At 45.4% G+C, this 16,538-nt stretch overlaps 1 protein-coding gene across 2 annotated transcripts in view; it reads left to right on the forward strand.

Moving 5' to 3' along the window:
- The window catches only part of ube3c (ubiquitin protein ligase E3C), a 44,695-nt gene that overhangs the window by 19,946 nt on the left and 8,211 nt on the right, over positions 1-16,538 (forward strand). For both annotated transcript variants that reach the window (XM_071329101.1, XM_071329100.1), the window contains exons 19-20: positions 4,540-4,787; positions 13,390-13,602. In XM_071329101.1, coding sequence (XP_071185202.1) covers positions 4,540-4,787; positions 13,390-13,602 — 461 coding nt within the window. The remainder of the gene's footprint in view (positions 1-4,539; positions 4,788-13,389; positions 13,603-16,538) is intronic.

Consider the following 16,538-nt stretch of genomic DNA (forward strand, 5'->3'; position numbering starts at 1 on the left):
ATGAGCTCAATTTCAAGTCTCATCGCAAAGTATACGTATTTACGTATACTTACGTAAATAAGGTATTTCTGGTTTGTATTTGTAATAAATTTGAAAATTTTTCTAAAAACCTATTTTCGCTTTGTCATTATGGGTTATTGTCTGTAGATTGCTGAGGATTTGTATTTATTTAATACATTTTAGAATAAGGGTGTAATGTAACAAAATGTGGAAAAAGTCAAGGGGTCTGAATACTTTCCGAAGGCACTGTATGTCTCGGGCTGCGTCCTAATAATCTCTCCTTTCTCCCAAAGTGTGCACTTGTTCACTTCTCTTCACGGGTTTGGATGGAAATGACTGGTTTAATAAATATGGTGTATAGTCCCACAAGCCCATACCTCCACCAATCCAATGCTTTTAGATTTGTGGGAAGTAGTGAACGAGTGCACATTAGAAAGGAGATATTATTGAGACACAGCCCAAGACGGTATTTGTCTTCTGTTTGAGGTCCATAAAATCCAGATATTCTAGCCGAGGTTGCAGATCCCATTAGAAATGAAGGTTAGCTTTCCCATCGGTCTCTGAAGTATTGGATTTCACTAAAGCATAATTGTGATCGTGGTTATTCTAATGGCTCGCATAAAAGCGGGGAAATCAATTATTTTAAGTCACCTCTTTTTGTGTTTGAATTTCGAAGAGCACTTTTGTTGGGTCACATGATTAAAAACTGTAGTAGTAGGTGGCCCTGCCTTCGAGGGGCTGGAAAGGTGATCTATATCATTCATGTGTCTTTATAAGTTATAGCTGCTCTGATTTATCACCGTACATTCATTATTCTGAAACGTGACCTCTTTTATACGGTTTGATTTGATTATTCCTCAGGTCAAAGAAATCATGCCTCTTGACATGTGGAAATGGGGAGAAATATAAACTCTAAAATAGATACACTATATATACAAAAGTATGTGGACACCCCTTCGAATGAGTGGATTTGGCTATTTCAGCCACACCCGTTGCTGACAGGTGTATAAAATCGAGCACACAGCCATGCAATCTCCATTGACAAACATTGGCAATACAGTGGCCTTACTGAAGAGCTCATTGGCTTTCAGCATGCAGGCCAACGGACAAATCTGGGTTTGGCGAATGCCAAAAGAACAGTACCTGTCTCAATGCATAGTGCCAAGTTTGGTGGAGGAGGAATAATGGTCTGGGGCTGTTTTTCATGGTTCGGGCTAGGCCCCTTGTTCCATTGAAGGGAAATCTTACCGCTACAGCACAATTCTGTGCTTCCAACAGTTTAGGGAAGGCATGACAATGCCCCCCCCCAAAGCGAGGTCCATACAGAAATGGTTTGTCAAGACCTCTTTTTCTGCCCAATTGGTAGTTAGTCTTGTCCCATCGCTGCATCTCCCCTATGGAGTTGGGAGAGGCGAAGCTCGAGAGCCATGCGTCCTCTGAAACACGACCCTGCCAAGCCGCACTGCTTCTTGACACTGCTCACTTAAAGCGGAAGCCAGTCGCACCATTGTGTCGTAGGAAACACCGTCCAGCTTTCAACCGAAGTCAACTTACAGGTGCTAGAGCGCGATGGATGGGACAAGGAAATCCCGGCCGGACCAAACCCTCCCCTAGCCCAGACGACAGGAGACCCATGTGTGCCACCTCATGCGTTTCCCGCTCACTGCCGGTTGTGACACCGCCTGGGATTGAACCCAGGTCTGTAGTGACGCCTCAAGCACTGCGATGCAGTGCCTTAGAAAGCTGCGCCACTCGGGAGGCCCTCTGTGCCCTCTGTACCCCATCCAACACCTTTGGGATGAATTTGAACGTCGACTGCGAGCCAGGCCCAATCGCCCAACATCAGTGCCCGACTTCACTAATGTTCTTGTGGCTGAAAGAAACAAGTCACTGCAGCAATGTTACAACATCTAGTGGAAAGCCTTCCCAGAAGAGTGGAGGCTGTTTTGGCAGCAAAGGGGGGACCAACTCCATATTAATGCCCATGATTTTGGAATGAGATGATCGACTAGCAGGTACATACTTTTGGTAATGTCGTGTATTTTCCCTATTATCCCTACACATAATGTAGATTTTTTTAATTTTAATTTACATTTCAATTATTACATGCATGTACACTGAGTGTACAAAACATTAAGAACACCTTCCTAATATTGAGTTGCACCCCTTTTGCTCTCAGAATAGCCTCAATTCGTTGGGGCATGGACTCTACAAGGCGTTAAGTGTTCCACAGCGATGCAGGTCCATGTTGAATCCAATGCTTCCCACAGTTGTCTGGATGACCTTTGGGTGGTGGACCATTCTTGATACACACGGGGAACCGTTGAGCGTGAAAAACCCAGCAGCGTTGCAGTTCTTGACACACTCAAACCGGTGCGCATGGCACCTACTACCATACCCCGTTACATTTACATTTAAGTCATTTAGCAGACGCTCTTATCCAGAGCGACTTACAAATTGGTGCATTCACCTTATGATAACCAGTGGAACAACCACTTTACAATAGTGCATCTAACTCTTTTAAGGGGGAGGGGGGAGGTTAGGAGGATTACTTTATCCTGTCCTAGGTATTCCTTAAAGAGGTGGGGTTTCAGGTGTCTCCGGAAGGTGGTGATTGACTCCGCTGACCTGGCGTCGTGAGGGAGTTTGTTCCACCATTGGGGTGCCAGAGCAGCGAACAGTTTTGACTGGGCTGAGCGGGAACTGTACTTCCTCAGAGGTAGGGAGGCGAGCAGGCCAGAGGTGGATGAACGCAGTGCCCTTGTTTGGGTGTAGGGCCTGATCAGAGCCTGAAGGTACGGAGGTGCCGTTCCCCTCACAGCTCCGTAGGCAAGCACCATGGTCTTGTAGCGGATGCGAGCTTCAACTGGAAGCCAGTGGAGAGAGCGGAGGAGCGGGGTGACGTGAGAGAACTTGGGAAGGTTGAACACCAGACGGGCTGCGGCGTTCTGGATGAGTTGTAGGGGTTTAATGGCACAGGCAGGGAGCCCAGCCAACAGCGAGTTGCAGTAATCCAGACGGGAGATGACAAGTGCCTGGATTAGGACCTGCGCCGCTTCCTGTGTGAGGCAGGGTCGTACTCTGCGAATGTTGTAGAGCATGAACCTACAGGAACGGGTCACCGCCTTGATGTGAGTTGAGAACGACAGGGTGTTGTCCAGGATCACGCCAAGGTTTTTAGCGCTCTGGGAGGAGGACACAATGGAGTTGTCAACCGTGATGGCGAGATCATGGAACGGGCAGTCCTTCCCCGGGAGGAAGAGCAGCTCCGTCTTGCCGAGGTTCAGCTTGAGGTGGTGATCCGTCATCCACACTGATATGTCTGCCAGACATGCAGAGATGCGATTCGCCACCTGGTTATCAGAGGGGGGAAAGGAGAAGATTAATTGTGTGTCGTCTGCATAGCAATGATAGGAGAGGCCATGTGAGGATATGACAGAGCCAAGTGACTTGGTGTATAGCGAGAATAGGAGAGGGCCTAGAACAGAGCCCTGGGGGACACCAGTGGTGAGGGCACGTGGTGCGGAGACAGATTCTCGCCACGCCACCTGGTAGGAGCGACCTGTCAGGTAGGACGCAATCCAAGCGTGGGCCGCGCCGGAGATGCCCAGCTCGGAGAGGGTGGAGAGGAGGATCTGATGGTTCACAGTATCAAAGGCAGCCGATAGGTCTAGAAGGATGAGAGCAGAGGAGAGAGAGTTAGCTTTAGCAGTGCGGAGCGGAGCGCCTCCGTGACACAGAGAAGAGCAGTCTCAGTTGAATGACTAGTCTTGAAACCTGACTGATTTGGATCAAGAAGGTCATTCTGAGAGAGATAGCAGGAGAGCTGGCCAAGGACGGCACGTTCAAGAGTTTTGGAGAGAAAAGAAAGAAGGGATACTGGTCTGTAGTTGTTGACATCGGAGGGATCGAGTGTAGGTTTTTTCAGAAGGGGTGCAACTCTCGCTCTCTTGAAGACGGAAGGGACGTAGCCAGCGGTCAAGGATGAGTTGATGAGCGAGGTGAGGTAAGGGAGAAGGTCTCCGGAAATGGTCTGGAGAAGAGAGGAGGGGATAGGGTCAAGCGGGCAGGTTGTTGGGCGGCCGGCCGTCACAAGACGCGAGATTTCATCTGGAGAGAGAGGGGAGAAAGAGGTCAAAGCACAGGGTAGGGCAGTGTGAGCAGAACCAGCGGTGTCGTTTGACTTAGCAAACGAGGATCGGATGTCGTCGACCTTCTTTTCAAAATGGTTGACGAAGTCATCCGCAGAGAGGGAGGAGGGGGGAGGAGGGGGAGGAGGATTTAAATCTTTTGTTTTGCCAATTCACCCTCTGAATGGCACACATACATAATCCATCTCTCAATTGGCTCAAGGCTTAAAAATCCTTTAACCTGTCTCCTCCCCTTCATCAACACTAATTGTAGTGAATTTAATAGAGGACATCAATAAGGGATCATAACTTTCACCTGGATTCACCTGGGCTGTCTTTGTCTTGTTTTATACAGTCAGTGTATATTTTCTCTACTAACTTGATTTCCCTCCGTGTCCCGTGTATCTAGAGCCGGACCTGAAGAAACGTGTCCGGGTGCACCTACTCAACGCCCACGGTCTGGACGAGGCGGGCATCGACGGCGGGGGCATCTTCCGCGAGTTCCTCAACGAGCTGCTCAAGTCGGGCTTCAACCCCAACCAGGGCTTTTTCAAGACCACCAACGAGAGCCTGCTTTACCCTAGCCCCACCGCCCAGATGCTAGTGGGGGACTCCTTCGCCAGACACTACTACTTCCTGGGACGGATACTGGGGAAGGTAAAGTTATAAATAGAAACATTTTATTGTGCATTTTTATATAATAGAGGAGAGACGACAGAGGAAAGATAGATATATAGTGTGTCACAAAGGCAGTGGGTTGGATTCAAACCCACGCCGATACGGGAAAACGTGCTGTAGGCGGGCGCTACTGACCACTGGACCACCCAGGCCCACGGGCGGGCTGTCTTAGCTGACAGACAGACCGCTCTCATTCCAGGTCTCTGTAAAAGTCAACAGAAATCAATGTGTGTGATCAGTGTTCTCGTGTAGCCAATACAGTGTAGAGTGGGGACAATGTCAAGGCTGTCATCATAGACAATGGAAGAATGGGATGGTATGCTAAAATGCTTGCAGCAGGAACTGACCAATTGAAAGCTGCAGTATGTAACTTTTTGGGGCAACCAGACCAAATTCACATAGAAATGTGTGTTATGGATCTGTCATTTTCATTGAAAGCAATTACTAAGAAGCGGTAGATCCGTTCTTTGTGCGCTATTTCTAAGCTTCCTGTTCTTAGGTTCCGTTTTTTGCGTCTTACTTTTGGTTTTGTACACCAGCTGAAAATACTATATTTTTGGTTATGGTAAAGATATTCCACAGCTGTTTGGATGGTACAATGATTGTCTACACTATACTTGCATGTTTTGTCACATAAACTGAAATTAAGCAAACTATTTGAAATTTAGCATTCAGGAAATGGCGGAGTGATTTCTGCATAGTGCACCTTTTAATAATTAAGAAGCACCCAAGGGTGTAGTTATTATGCAATACAAGGTGTTTGTGTGCATATCTGTATGTTGGCTCCAAATGATCACCAGGTGTCTTCAAGCATTAACTGAAACAACAAGCACCTCCTAATGTGGTAATTAGATGGAAAACCAACCAATGTGTGATGACCGTCTAATCAGTTAATGAGATGTGAAATGTAGTCAGCAGCACTGTGCTCCGCTACCTCTTGCACAGGGTTTTACCATGCCCCCTGGTGTTCCCTCTGAGGGTCACACTGTGCCCCAGACACCAGCAGGTCATCTGGGAGTCAACCAACCCGATGTCATTGAATAATAGAGGTACAGTACAGAGATATGGCTGATTCATTATAAGATCTAATGGCTGCTAGTATTTTAACCTGACTGCATATCAAACAACTGTGTTCGTTGTCCTTGATTTTGTGTTTGAGGTCCAAGAAAGTAACAATTTTGAATGAAATAAGACATAGAACTTGGACCCGATTCTTGTACAAAGCATAGTTTGGTTCATTAGTCCTATGCGTAATCTGTTGAAGGCATTGTTTTCCCTGCCCCCTCCTCCCCCTTTGACCACACTATTTATTATAGCCGAATGTTTTTAAATCTTATTTAATGCATGTGCCAGCAGATTGTTTATCGAGATGCCGTGGGAGTGTGTGTGTCTGTGTGTGTGTGTGTGTGTGTGTGTGTGTGTCTGGGAGGGGTCATCTCATTCTCAACGGGAGAAGAATTACCTCATGACAACCAACCGCCTCTCAATTAGGCCTTCCATTAGCCTATGATTCCTGCCTCGTTGTTTGTGTAGCGATTGCATTTGGCCGGCGCTAAATCAGTGCTAGCCCTCCGCCGACAGGGACATAAATAAGCGGTCAAAGAATGTGGTAATAGCATTTTGATCTGTTTTACAGTCCGGAGCGTCTAAAGTCCTCTCTCTCTCTCTCGCTGTGCTCTTGCTCTCTCTCTCTTTGCATGATGGTCCAGTCCACTCATCAGAGCACCATAACTCCTCCTGGGAGTTGTCCCAAATGGCACCTTATTCCCTATATATCGTGCACTACTTGTTAAAAGTAGTGCACCACAGAGGGAATTAGGGTGACATTCGGGACTGGTGTCTCCACATTTTCCATCCCACGGTGAGAAATGGCTAGTCAGCTGATAGAAACGCGCTCTGCTCCCCCTCCCCGATCACTACAGCTAATGGCTCAGGCAATTAAGGCAGGGGAAATTAATTTGAATTTGACTTTCAATTAACCCTACCGTAAGTTCCCTTTTTTTCCCATAAATACGACGTGTGAGTGCTCGTTTGAGTGGTGTATTGATATTTGTTTAGTGCCGTTATTACCTGCACCCGGGGGGGGGGGGGGGACGTTATAGATTAGGATTGCATCACTGCTGCGTGGAGAGTTGCGCGGAACACACACTAAGGCCTATGGGACACAGGAGATTAATATAGTTCAATAATGACCTCCCGGCCTGCCATTGTCATGGAGGTAATGTATTAACATCAGGAGTGGGCCAGTCTGGGGTACTCACTGAAATGGGATTGGACATCACAATATGGGATGCCGGTCATCCCTCTTCCTCACTTGTCCTCCCAACTGACACGTATAAGGATTGACGCCACAAACGGAAACCACTTAACAACACTTGTGTATGATTTACATTTTTTACAGACCAGAGTATACAATTCCACTGAGCATAAAAGCATATTGAATTCTCATAGTCTTCAGTATTATTATCTGTGCTCTCTAGCATCTAGAGTCCAAGGTTGCCGGAGTCTCTTGCCGTTCTTACTAGTTTCTACAAGCCATTGGAAGTGACGGGCGGTGCTTGACTTGGACAGGAGCTCTGCTGAGCCGGGTACTGGCACCTCAAATGTTCTACTTTTGAGCTCCAGTTCCTCTTATGGAATATTAGCTCAAAAGTGTTGTGGAGTCCTGCACCTGAATATAAACAGTACGGACACCAATTTCAGTCAAAGTCAAGCACTGGATAGGGGCAAATGTGTAATGTAATTATAATTTTTTTAAATCACAAGTTAACTTCAAACCAAATATATTGTGTTGATTTGATCGTGAAATAAAAAATGCACGGTTGCTAAAGTTAGGCTCGCTGTAGTTTGTAGTGACTGTTTAAAGAAAACAAAATGGATTACAGTTTCTCCTGACCCATAGACTACTTTCAGGGCGAGAAACCAACTAACATCAAGTTGCAAAATACGGAACGTCCCCTCTGAAGCTTGTGTGCCCGCAGGGTGCTGTTTTCGGTGCCTCTCTTCTTCCGGACATTTTTGTTGGGGTAGTAAAGAGAGAGGTCTCCTGATGCCAGTCTCACTGCCCCACATCACTGTCACCGTCCAGCCAAGATCCAGTAACCTTCAGTAGGACATGTGGAGCAAACCGCCCCACCCCCCCTCGCTATGCCTCACCCACAGCATGCCTCTTCATGATAGGACAAAGCCCGGTATTAGCCCTGACCTAGCCTCCAAACTCTTTCAGGGGTGGCTGAAGTCTTTAGTGTGTGTGTGTTTGTACCGTCCACCCTCCCTCCCTCTTCCCCAGTGCCTTTCCTCATTAATCTCCCCGGTCGGACTAAAAGTTCCCCTTTAGAGGTGCGTTGGGTTGCACCCCTGATTGATAGCGATGCGTTTGAAAGGCATTATATTTTTATTGATTCTTAATGTTGTAAATTAAGGAATTTATTTGGCAGCTAACAGAAGGCAACCTGCGATGTTGTTGGGCGTTTATTCTCCCTGATGGCGGTGCTATCTGCTTTAATTGCGTTGCCACTGCACTCACTTATATTAAAAGGGGCCGGGCCATAATTAATCTGTTTTATCCTGACTCATTTTGGCACAATTTCTGGCAATAAACACCCATAAATAAAGTGTCTGTAAAAAATAAATAAAAAATGACACAGGTTTTTTTCTCTCCCTCCGTATACATAGTGCCACCTCTTCCCGGCACTGTGTTATTGTTATTGATAGGTTTCAAGTGGGTACGCAGCGCATATGGTCGAGCAATTCAGAAAGAGCCACCTGAGAAATGCTAAGTGGATTAATTTGCATAAAAAAATTGACTGTGTTTGAAGTCGCGCAATTAACCTGTGTTTAGAAAATAGACCCTGATTTATGCCTGCCTGTATGTTAAAGATGCATGCATTATGGAAATGGCCTAGATTTATAATCCATTTAGCTGATGTGGTCAGGGTTTTTAGTGCAATCATTTATAAGGACCTGTATATTTTAATGCCTGGAACGGGCTCTTTTTTTAGGACTATTCCAGTACATTAGCTCCCGGTTTTATGAGTCACCTGCTCGGCCAAGGTTCTTAATGGCAGCCCAGGTCAAGGTGAGAATTGACATTTATAAAGTTTGAGGCAGGCGGATTAAGGTCTGTGTGTTTTAGACAGATTGTGTTCTTGTTTTGTGCTCTTGCACTGATGTGAACTGATTTACTGTCTTATCGCTTCTTTATCTGATGTTCCGGTCAGTCTTTTAATCTCGGTTTTTAATTGCAAACAGCAAAGATGGCTCTCTCACCGATATCCATTGTTGTTATTGATTGATTCTTCTGTTCACTGTTCTGTTGAGGTTTTTATGCTAGCCTGATTTGTATGACTTTATCATTACCAAATTTTTATCAGAACACATAATATATAAACTCAGCAAAAAAAGAAACGTCCCTTTTTCAGGACCCTGCCTTTCAAAGATAATTCGTAAAAATCCAAATAACTTCACAGATCTTCATTGTAAAGGGTTTCCAATGCTTGTTCAATGAACCATAAACAATTAATGAACATGCACCTGTGGAACGGTCGTTAAGACACTAACAGCTTACAGACGGTAGGCAATTAAGGTCACAGTTAGGCCTCTTTAGTGTCCAAAGTTTTCATTTCTACTGACTTCTACTGACTCTGAAAAACACCAAAAGAAAGATGCCCAGGGTTCCTGCTCATCTGCGTGAACATGCCTTAGGCATGCTGCAAGGAGGCATGAGGACTCCAGATGTGGCCAGGGCCATAAATTGCAATGTCCGTACTGTGAGACGCCTAAGACAGCGCTACAGGGAGACAGAACGGACAGCTAATCGTCCTCGCAGTGGCAGACCATGTGTAACAACACCTACACAGGATCGGTACATCCGAACATTATACCTGCGGGACAGGTACAGGATGGCAGCAACAACTGCCCGAGTTACATCAGGAACGCACAATCCCTCCATCAGTGCTCAGACTGTCCGCAATAGGCTGAGAGAGGCTGGACTGAGGTAGGCCTGTTGTAAGGCAGGTCCTCACCAGACATCACCGGCAACAACATTGCCTTTGGGCACAAACCCACCGTCGCTGGACCAGACAGGACTGGCAAAAAGTACTCTTCACTGACGAGTCGTGTTTTTGTCTCACCACGGGTGATGGTTGGATTCGCGTTTATCGTCGAAGGAATGAGCATTACATCGAGGCCTGTACTCTGGAGCGGGATCAATTTGGAGGTGGAGGGTCCGTCATGGTCTGGGGCAGTGTGTCACAGCATCATCGGACTGAGCTTGTTGTCATTGCAGGCAATCTCAACTCTGTGTGTTACAGGGAAGACATCCTCCTCCCTCATGTGGTACCCTTCCTGCAGGCTCATCCTGACATGACCCTCCAGCATGACAATGCCACCAGCCACACTGCTCGTTCTGTGCGTGATTTCCTGCAAGACAGGAATGTCAGTGTTCTGCCATGGCCAGCAAAGAGCCCAGATCTCAATCCCATTGAGCATGTCTGGGACCTGTTGGATCGGAGGGTGAGGGATAGGGCCATTCTCCCCAGAAATGTCCGGGAACTTGCAGGTGCCTTGGTGGAAGAGGGGGGTAACATCTCACAGCAAGAACTGGCAAATCTGGTGCAGTCCATGAGGAGGAGATGCACTGCAGTACTTAATGCAGCTGGTGGCCACACCAGATACTGACTGTTACTTTTGATTTTGATCCCCCCCCTTTGTTCAGGGACACATTATTCAATTTCTGATAGTCACATGTCTGTGGAACTTTCAGTTTATGTCTCAGTTGTTGAATCTTGTTATGTTCATACAAATATTTACACATGTTAAGTTGGCTGAAAAAAACACAGTTGACAGTGAGAGGATGTTTCTTTTTTTGCTGAGTTTATATACAGTATATCACAAAAGTGAGTACACCCCTCACATTTTTGTAAATATTTGAGTATATCTTTTCATGTGACAACACTGAAGAAATGACACTTTGCTACAATGTAAAGTAGTGAGTGTACAGCTTGTATAACAGTGTAAATTTGCTGTCCCCTCAAAATAACTCAACACACAGCCATGAATGTCTAAACCGCTGGCAACAAAAGTGAATACACCCCTAAGTGAAAATGTCCAAATCGGGCCCATGTTCATCTGTACAAACAATAGTAATTAAGTATAAACAACATGGGACTCCTCAGCCGTCACGTCATCCCGCTCAGTAAGGAGACGCGTTCTGTCTCCTAGAGATGAACGTACTTTGTTGCGAAAAGTGCGAATCAATCCCAGAACAACAGCAAAGGACCTTGTGAAGATACTGGAGGACACAGGTACAAACGTATCTATATCCACAGTAAAAATGAGTCCTATATCGACATAACCTGAAAGGCCGCTCGGCAAGGAAGAATCCACTGCTCCAAAATCACCATAAAAATGCCAGACCGCGGTTTGCAACTGCACATGGGGACAAAGATCGTACTTTTCTGAGAAATTTCCTCTGGTCTGATGAAACAAAAATAGAACTGTTTGGTCATAATGACCATCGTTATGTTTGGAGGAAAAAGGGGAAGGCTTGCAAGCCGAAGAACACCATCCCAACTGTGAAGCACGGGGGTGGCAGCATCATGTTGTGGGGGTGCTTTGCTGCAGGAGGGACTGGTGCACTTCACAAAATATATGGCATCATGAGAAGGGAAATTATGTGGATATATTGAAGCAACATCTCAAGACATCAGTCAGGAAGTTAAAGCTTGGTCGCAAATGGTCTTCCAAATGGACAATGACTCCCAAGCATACTTCCAAAGTTGTGGCAAAAGAACAACAAAGTCAAATTATTGGAGTGGCCATCACAAAGCCCTGACCTCAATCCAATAGAAAATCTGTGGGCAGAACTGAAAAAGCGTGTGCGAGCAAAAGTCACCCAACTTATTGTGGGAAGCTTGTGGAAGGCTACATGAAACGTTTGACCCAAGTTCAGCAATTTAAAGGCAATGCTACCAAATACTAATTCAGTGTATGTAAACTTCTGACCCACTGGGAATGTGATGAAATAAATAAAAGCTGAAATAAATCATTCTTTCTTCTATTATTCTGACATTTCACATTCTTAACATAAAGTGGTGATCCTAACTGACCTAAGACAGGGAATGTTTACTCGGATTAAATGTCAGGAATTGTGAAAACTGAGTTTAAATGTATTTGGCTAAGGTGTATGTAAACTTCCGATTTCAACTGTATATGTGTGGACACCCCTTCAACAAATTAGTGGATTTGTTTTTTTTAGCCACATCCGTGTATAAAATTGAGGACACAGCCATGCATTCTCCGTACACCAACATTGGCAGTAGGATGGCCTTACTGAAGAGCTCAGTGACTTTCAACGTGGCACCCAATTACACCTTTCCAACAAGTCAGTTCGTCAAATGTATGCCCTGTTAGAGCTGGCCCTGTCAATTGTAAGTGCTGTTATTGTCAAATGGAAACATCTAGGCGCAACAACAGCTCAGCTGCGATGTGATATGCCACACAAGCTCACAGAACGGAACCGCCAAGTGCTGAAGCCCATAGCGCGTAAAAATCGTCTGTCCTTAGGTTGCAACACTCACTACCGAGTCCCAAATTGCCTCTGGAATCAACATCAGCACAAGAACTGTCCGTCGGGCGCTTCATGAAATGAGTTTCCATAGCCGAGCAGCCGCACACAGCCTAAGATCACAATGCGCAATGCCAAGCGTCGGCTGGAGTGGTGTAAAGCTTGCCGCCGTAGGACTCTGGAGCAGTGGAAATGCATTCTCTGGCGTGATGAATCACGCTTCAACATCTGGGTTTGGCGGATACCAGGAGAACGCTACATGCCGAATGCATAGTGCCAACTGTACAGTTTGGTGGAGGAGGAATAATGGTCTGGGGCTGTTTTTCGTGGATCGGGCTAGGCCCCTTAGTTCCAGTGAAGGGAAATCTTAACCCTACATCATGCAATTACTGCCTAGACGATTCTGTGCTTCCAACTTTGTGGCAACAGTTTGGGGAAGACCTTTTCCTGTTTCAGCATGACAATGCCCCGTGCCAAAGCGAGGTCCGTACAGAAATGGTTTGTCGAGATCGGTGTGGAAGAACTTGCCTTGCCTGCACAGAGCCCTGACCTCAACCCCATAGAACACCTTTGGGATGAATTGGAACGCCGACTGCGAGCCAGGCCTAAACGCCCAACAGTGCCCGACCTCAATAATGATCTTGTGGCTGAATGGAAACAAGTCTCTGCTGCAATGTTCCACTCTTCTAGTGGACAGCCTTCCCAGAAGAGTGGAGGCTGTTATAAGGGTGGACCAACTCCATATTAATGCCCATAATTTTGGAATGAGATGTTCGATGAGCAGATGTCCACGTACCTTTTGTCATGCCATTTAGCAGATGCTTTTATCCAAAGCAACTTACAATCATGCGTGCATACATTTTCGTATGTGCGACCCCAGCGGGAATCGAACCCACGATCCCGGCATTGAGAGCTCCAAGCTCTAACAACTGAGCCACACAGGATCATGTTATCATGACCTTTGACCTGAGTGCATCTCTGACCTTGACCTATGACCTTTGTTTCTCCCTATAGGCCCTGTATGAGAACATGCTGGTGGAGCTGCCTTTTGCCAGCTTTTTCCTGTCCAAGCTGCTGGGCACCAGTGCTGACGTGGACATCCACCACCTGGCCTCGCTGGACCCCGAGATGTACCGCAACCTGCTCTTCCTCAAGAGCTACGAGGACGACGTGGAGGACCTGGGACTTAACTTCACCATCGTCAACAACGACCTGGGAGAGGCACAGGTGGGTGGGGCTTGTGTGTGTGTGTGTGTGTGTGTGTGTGTGTGTGTGTGTGTGTGTGTGTGTGTGTGTGTGTGTGTGTGTGTGTGTGTGTGTGTGTGTGTGTGTGTGTGTGTGTGTGTGTGTGTGTGTGTGTGTGTGTGTGTGTGTGTGTGTGTCGATGGGGGGAGGCAGGAATTATCACAGCATCTCTCTCTTTGATTGCCTGTGACTCCATCCCTCTTTTCTGCCTGTGTCTCTGGCCTTGTCATTCTGTCCCTCTCGCCATTCCCTTTTCCCTTCCTGTAGTGTTAATAATTAATTTCCCTCACGTTGTCTGTATTCGGCACTGAGAGAGATAAAGCACGTTGTCAGCTCTCGCCCTGAGTGGTGCCGTGCCGCGGGGAATAGGAGGCTCTCTGTTGACCATTCTACCAAGCTGGTCATCAAGCAATTTTCTCAGAACACGCCTGAGAGGCACGACTTTTACTTCTTTGGCACGTCTGAGCCTGTTTTTTTAGACAGAGAGGTCTATTCACTGCCCTCTAAGTCACCCTCACCAGTCACCCCGGGCTGGGCTAAGCACTCTACCCGCTCCCCCTGTTTGCTCAGGGCCTTACCTTCTCTTATTAGCTCCTCTTTAAACAGGCTTGAACAGTCGCGCTACAGTGTAGCCCGCGGTCGCAAATAGGGCATCCCAAATACGATTCGGGAAAACAATTTGCGGGAGATAAGGCACACACTCGGAGGCAGACTGGCCCGTATATGCCCTCGGAAGATAGCCAAAGTAAGCAAGATAAAGACAATCATTCTCAGACATTAGCACATAATCAGAAACACAAAATGAAACTCAGATAGTGAGCCTGCTGGCTACTAACCCTTATGTGGTTAGCTACTTAATTTACTTTTTAATCGATTTTGTAGGGGGGGGCATGCCCCCGCACCCCCCTGACTGGCTACTTTTTTCATTAAGGTGGCTACTTCAGATTTTCGGGAACATATTGATCTTAGAGTATTAGAAAAGTTCCTTAGTGATCTGGATTATTTTACTGTGATTATTTGGTATGTGTCCTTACTCCTCCAAGACCATTCAACCAACATACAAAACCCTCCAGGAAGGAGATGGATCAGGTTTTGTCACCCAAAACTCAAAACTATAGCTGATCATAGAAAACGACTCAAGTAAAAGTGAAAGTCACCCAGTAAAATACTACTTGAGTAAAATTCTAAAAGTATTTGTTTTTAAATATACTTCAGTATCAAAAGTAAATGTAATTTCTAAAATGTACTTAAGTATCAAAAGTAGAAGTATAAATCATTTCAAATTCCCAAACCAGACGACACCATTTTCTTATTTGTTTTTTAATTTACGTATAGCCAGCGGCACACTCCAACACTCAGACATCATTTACAAACGAAGCATGTGTGTTTAGTGAGTCCGCCAGATCAGAGGCAGTAGGGATGACCAGGGATGTTGTCTTGAGAAGTGTATGAATTGGACCATTTTCCTGTCCTGCTAAGCATTCAAACTGTAACGAGTACTTTTAGGTGTCAGGGAAAATGTTTAGAGTAAAAAGGACATCATTTTCTTAAGGAATGTAGTGAAGTAAAAGCTGTTAAAAAATATAATTAGTAAAGATATCCCCAGAAAACTACACAAGTCGTACTTTAAAACCTGTTGAGGATGGGGGCGCTGTTGTGGCTATTTATGCTAATCGTGTAATTTTTTGAAACGGCTTCCCACAAAGTTCTTGATCGTACAATATGCATATTATTATTATTATTGGATAGAAAACAGTCTATAGTTTCTATAGGAGTTGAAATTTTGTCTCTAAGTGGAACAGAGCCCATTCTACAGCAATTTCCCTGACATGGAGTCAGATTTCAAAAATTTTGGCCACTGTTCTGGAGTCAGTTAAAAGGGCACTGTTATTGCTATGACTATACGGACACTGCTTACGTCTTCCCCTGGATGTCTTTACGTGATGACGATTTGAATGGGGTCGATTGCGCGTTCACAGGCACTATAAATTAAAAAACCCTGAGGCTAGTCACTCTTTTGGAGCTGCGTCATGCGCCTAGAGGACACCGACCCGCACCTGTTCCAAGCATTAGTGGAGGGAGTAATATTACTCTGGTCATGTTTCTACTCGTTATGGGAGTTAAAAACATCATAAGGTAGTTAATTTAAAGCGTTTTATAGCAATTTATATCCGTTTAGTGCGATTTTGGGACATTTATTTCTGAAACGCTGTGAATTGCTGGGCACGCTTCCAGTTCATCCCGAACGCAGTTGGCATTTCCACATGGCAAGAGGACAGCTTTCCACCAAAAGACGATTGGACCCAAGAAAGGATCCTTTGCCCAAGATACCGATGGAAGAACAGCTCAAAGTAGGACATTTTTATTATGATAAATCGTGTTTCTGTCGAAAAGTGTTAGTGGCTTCGGACGCCATGTTTTTTGACGTAGCTTCGCTTGGCGCAAGCTGTATTGAAAAGTAAGGATAATTAAAAAAATGTAATTCCGCGATTGTATTAAGAATTAAATTGTCTATCAATCCCTGTCCACCCTATATTTTTTAGTCACGTTTATGAGTATTTATGTATAAGAGTAGATCACTGTCTAAGTGGCGCACAGACTTTTTCTGACCAGCTGAGCTACATTTCACACTGTCTAACCATGATTTTGGTGGCTAAATATAAACATTTTCGATCAAACTCTATATGGATTGTGTAATATGATGTTACAGGAGTGTCATCTGAAGAATTCTGAGAAGGTTAGTGAAAAAATTAATATATTTTGGCGATGTTTACTTTTATCGCTCACTTTGGCTAGAATCAATGCTGGGCTGCTATGTGCTATGTGCTATGCTAATATAACGATTTATTGTGTTTTCGCTGTAAGACACTTAGAAAATCTGAAATATTGTCTGTATTCACAGGATCTGTGTCTTTCGA

The sequence above is a fragment of the Salvelinus alpinus genome, chromosome 10, assembly GCF_045679555.1.
Source record: "Salvelinus alpinus chromosome 10, SLU_Salpinus.1, whole genome shotgun sequence".
NCBI lineage: Eukaryota > Metazoa > Chordata > Actinopteri > Salmoniformes > Salmonidae > Salvelinus > Salvelinus alpinus.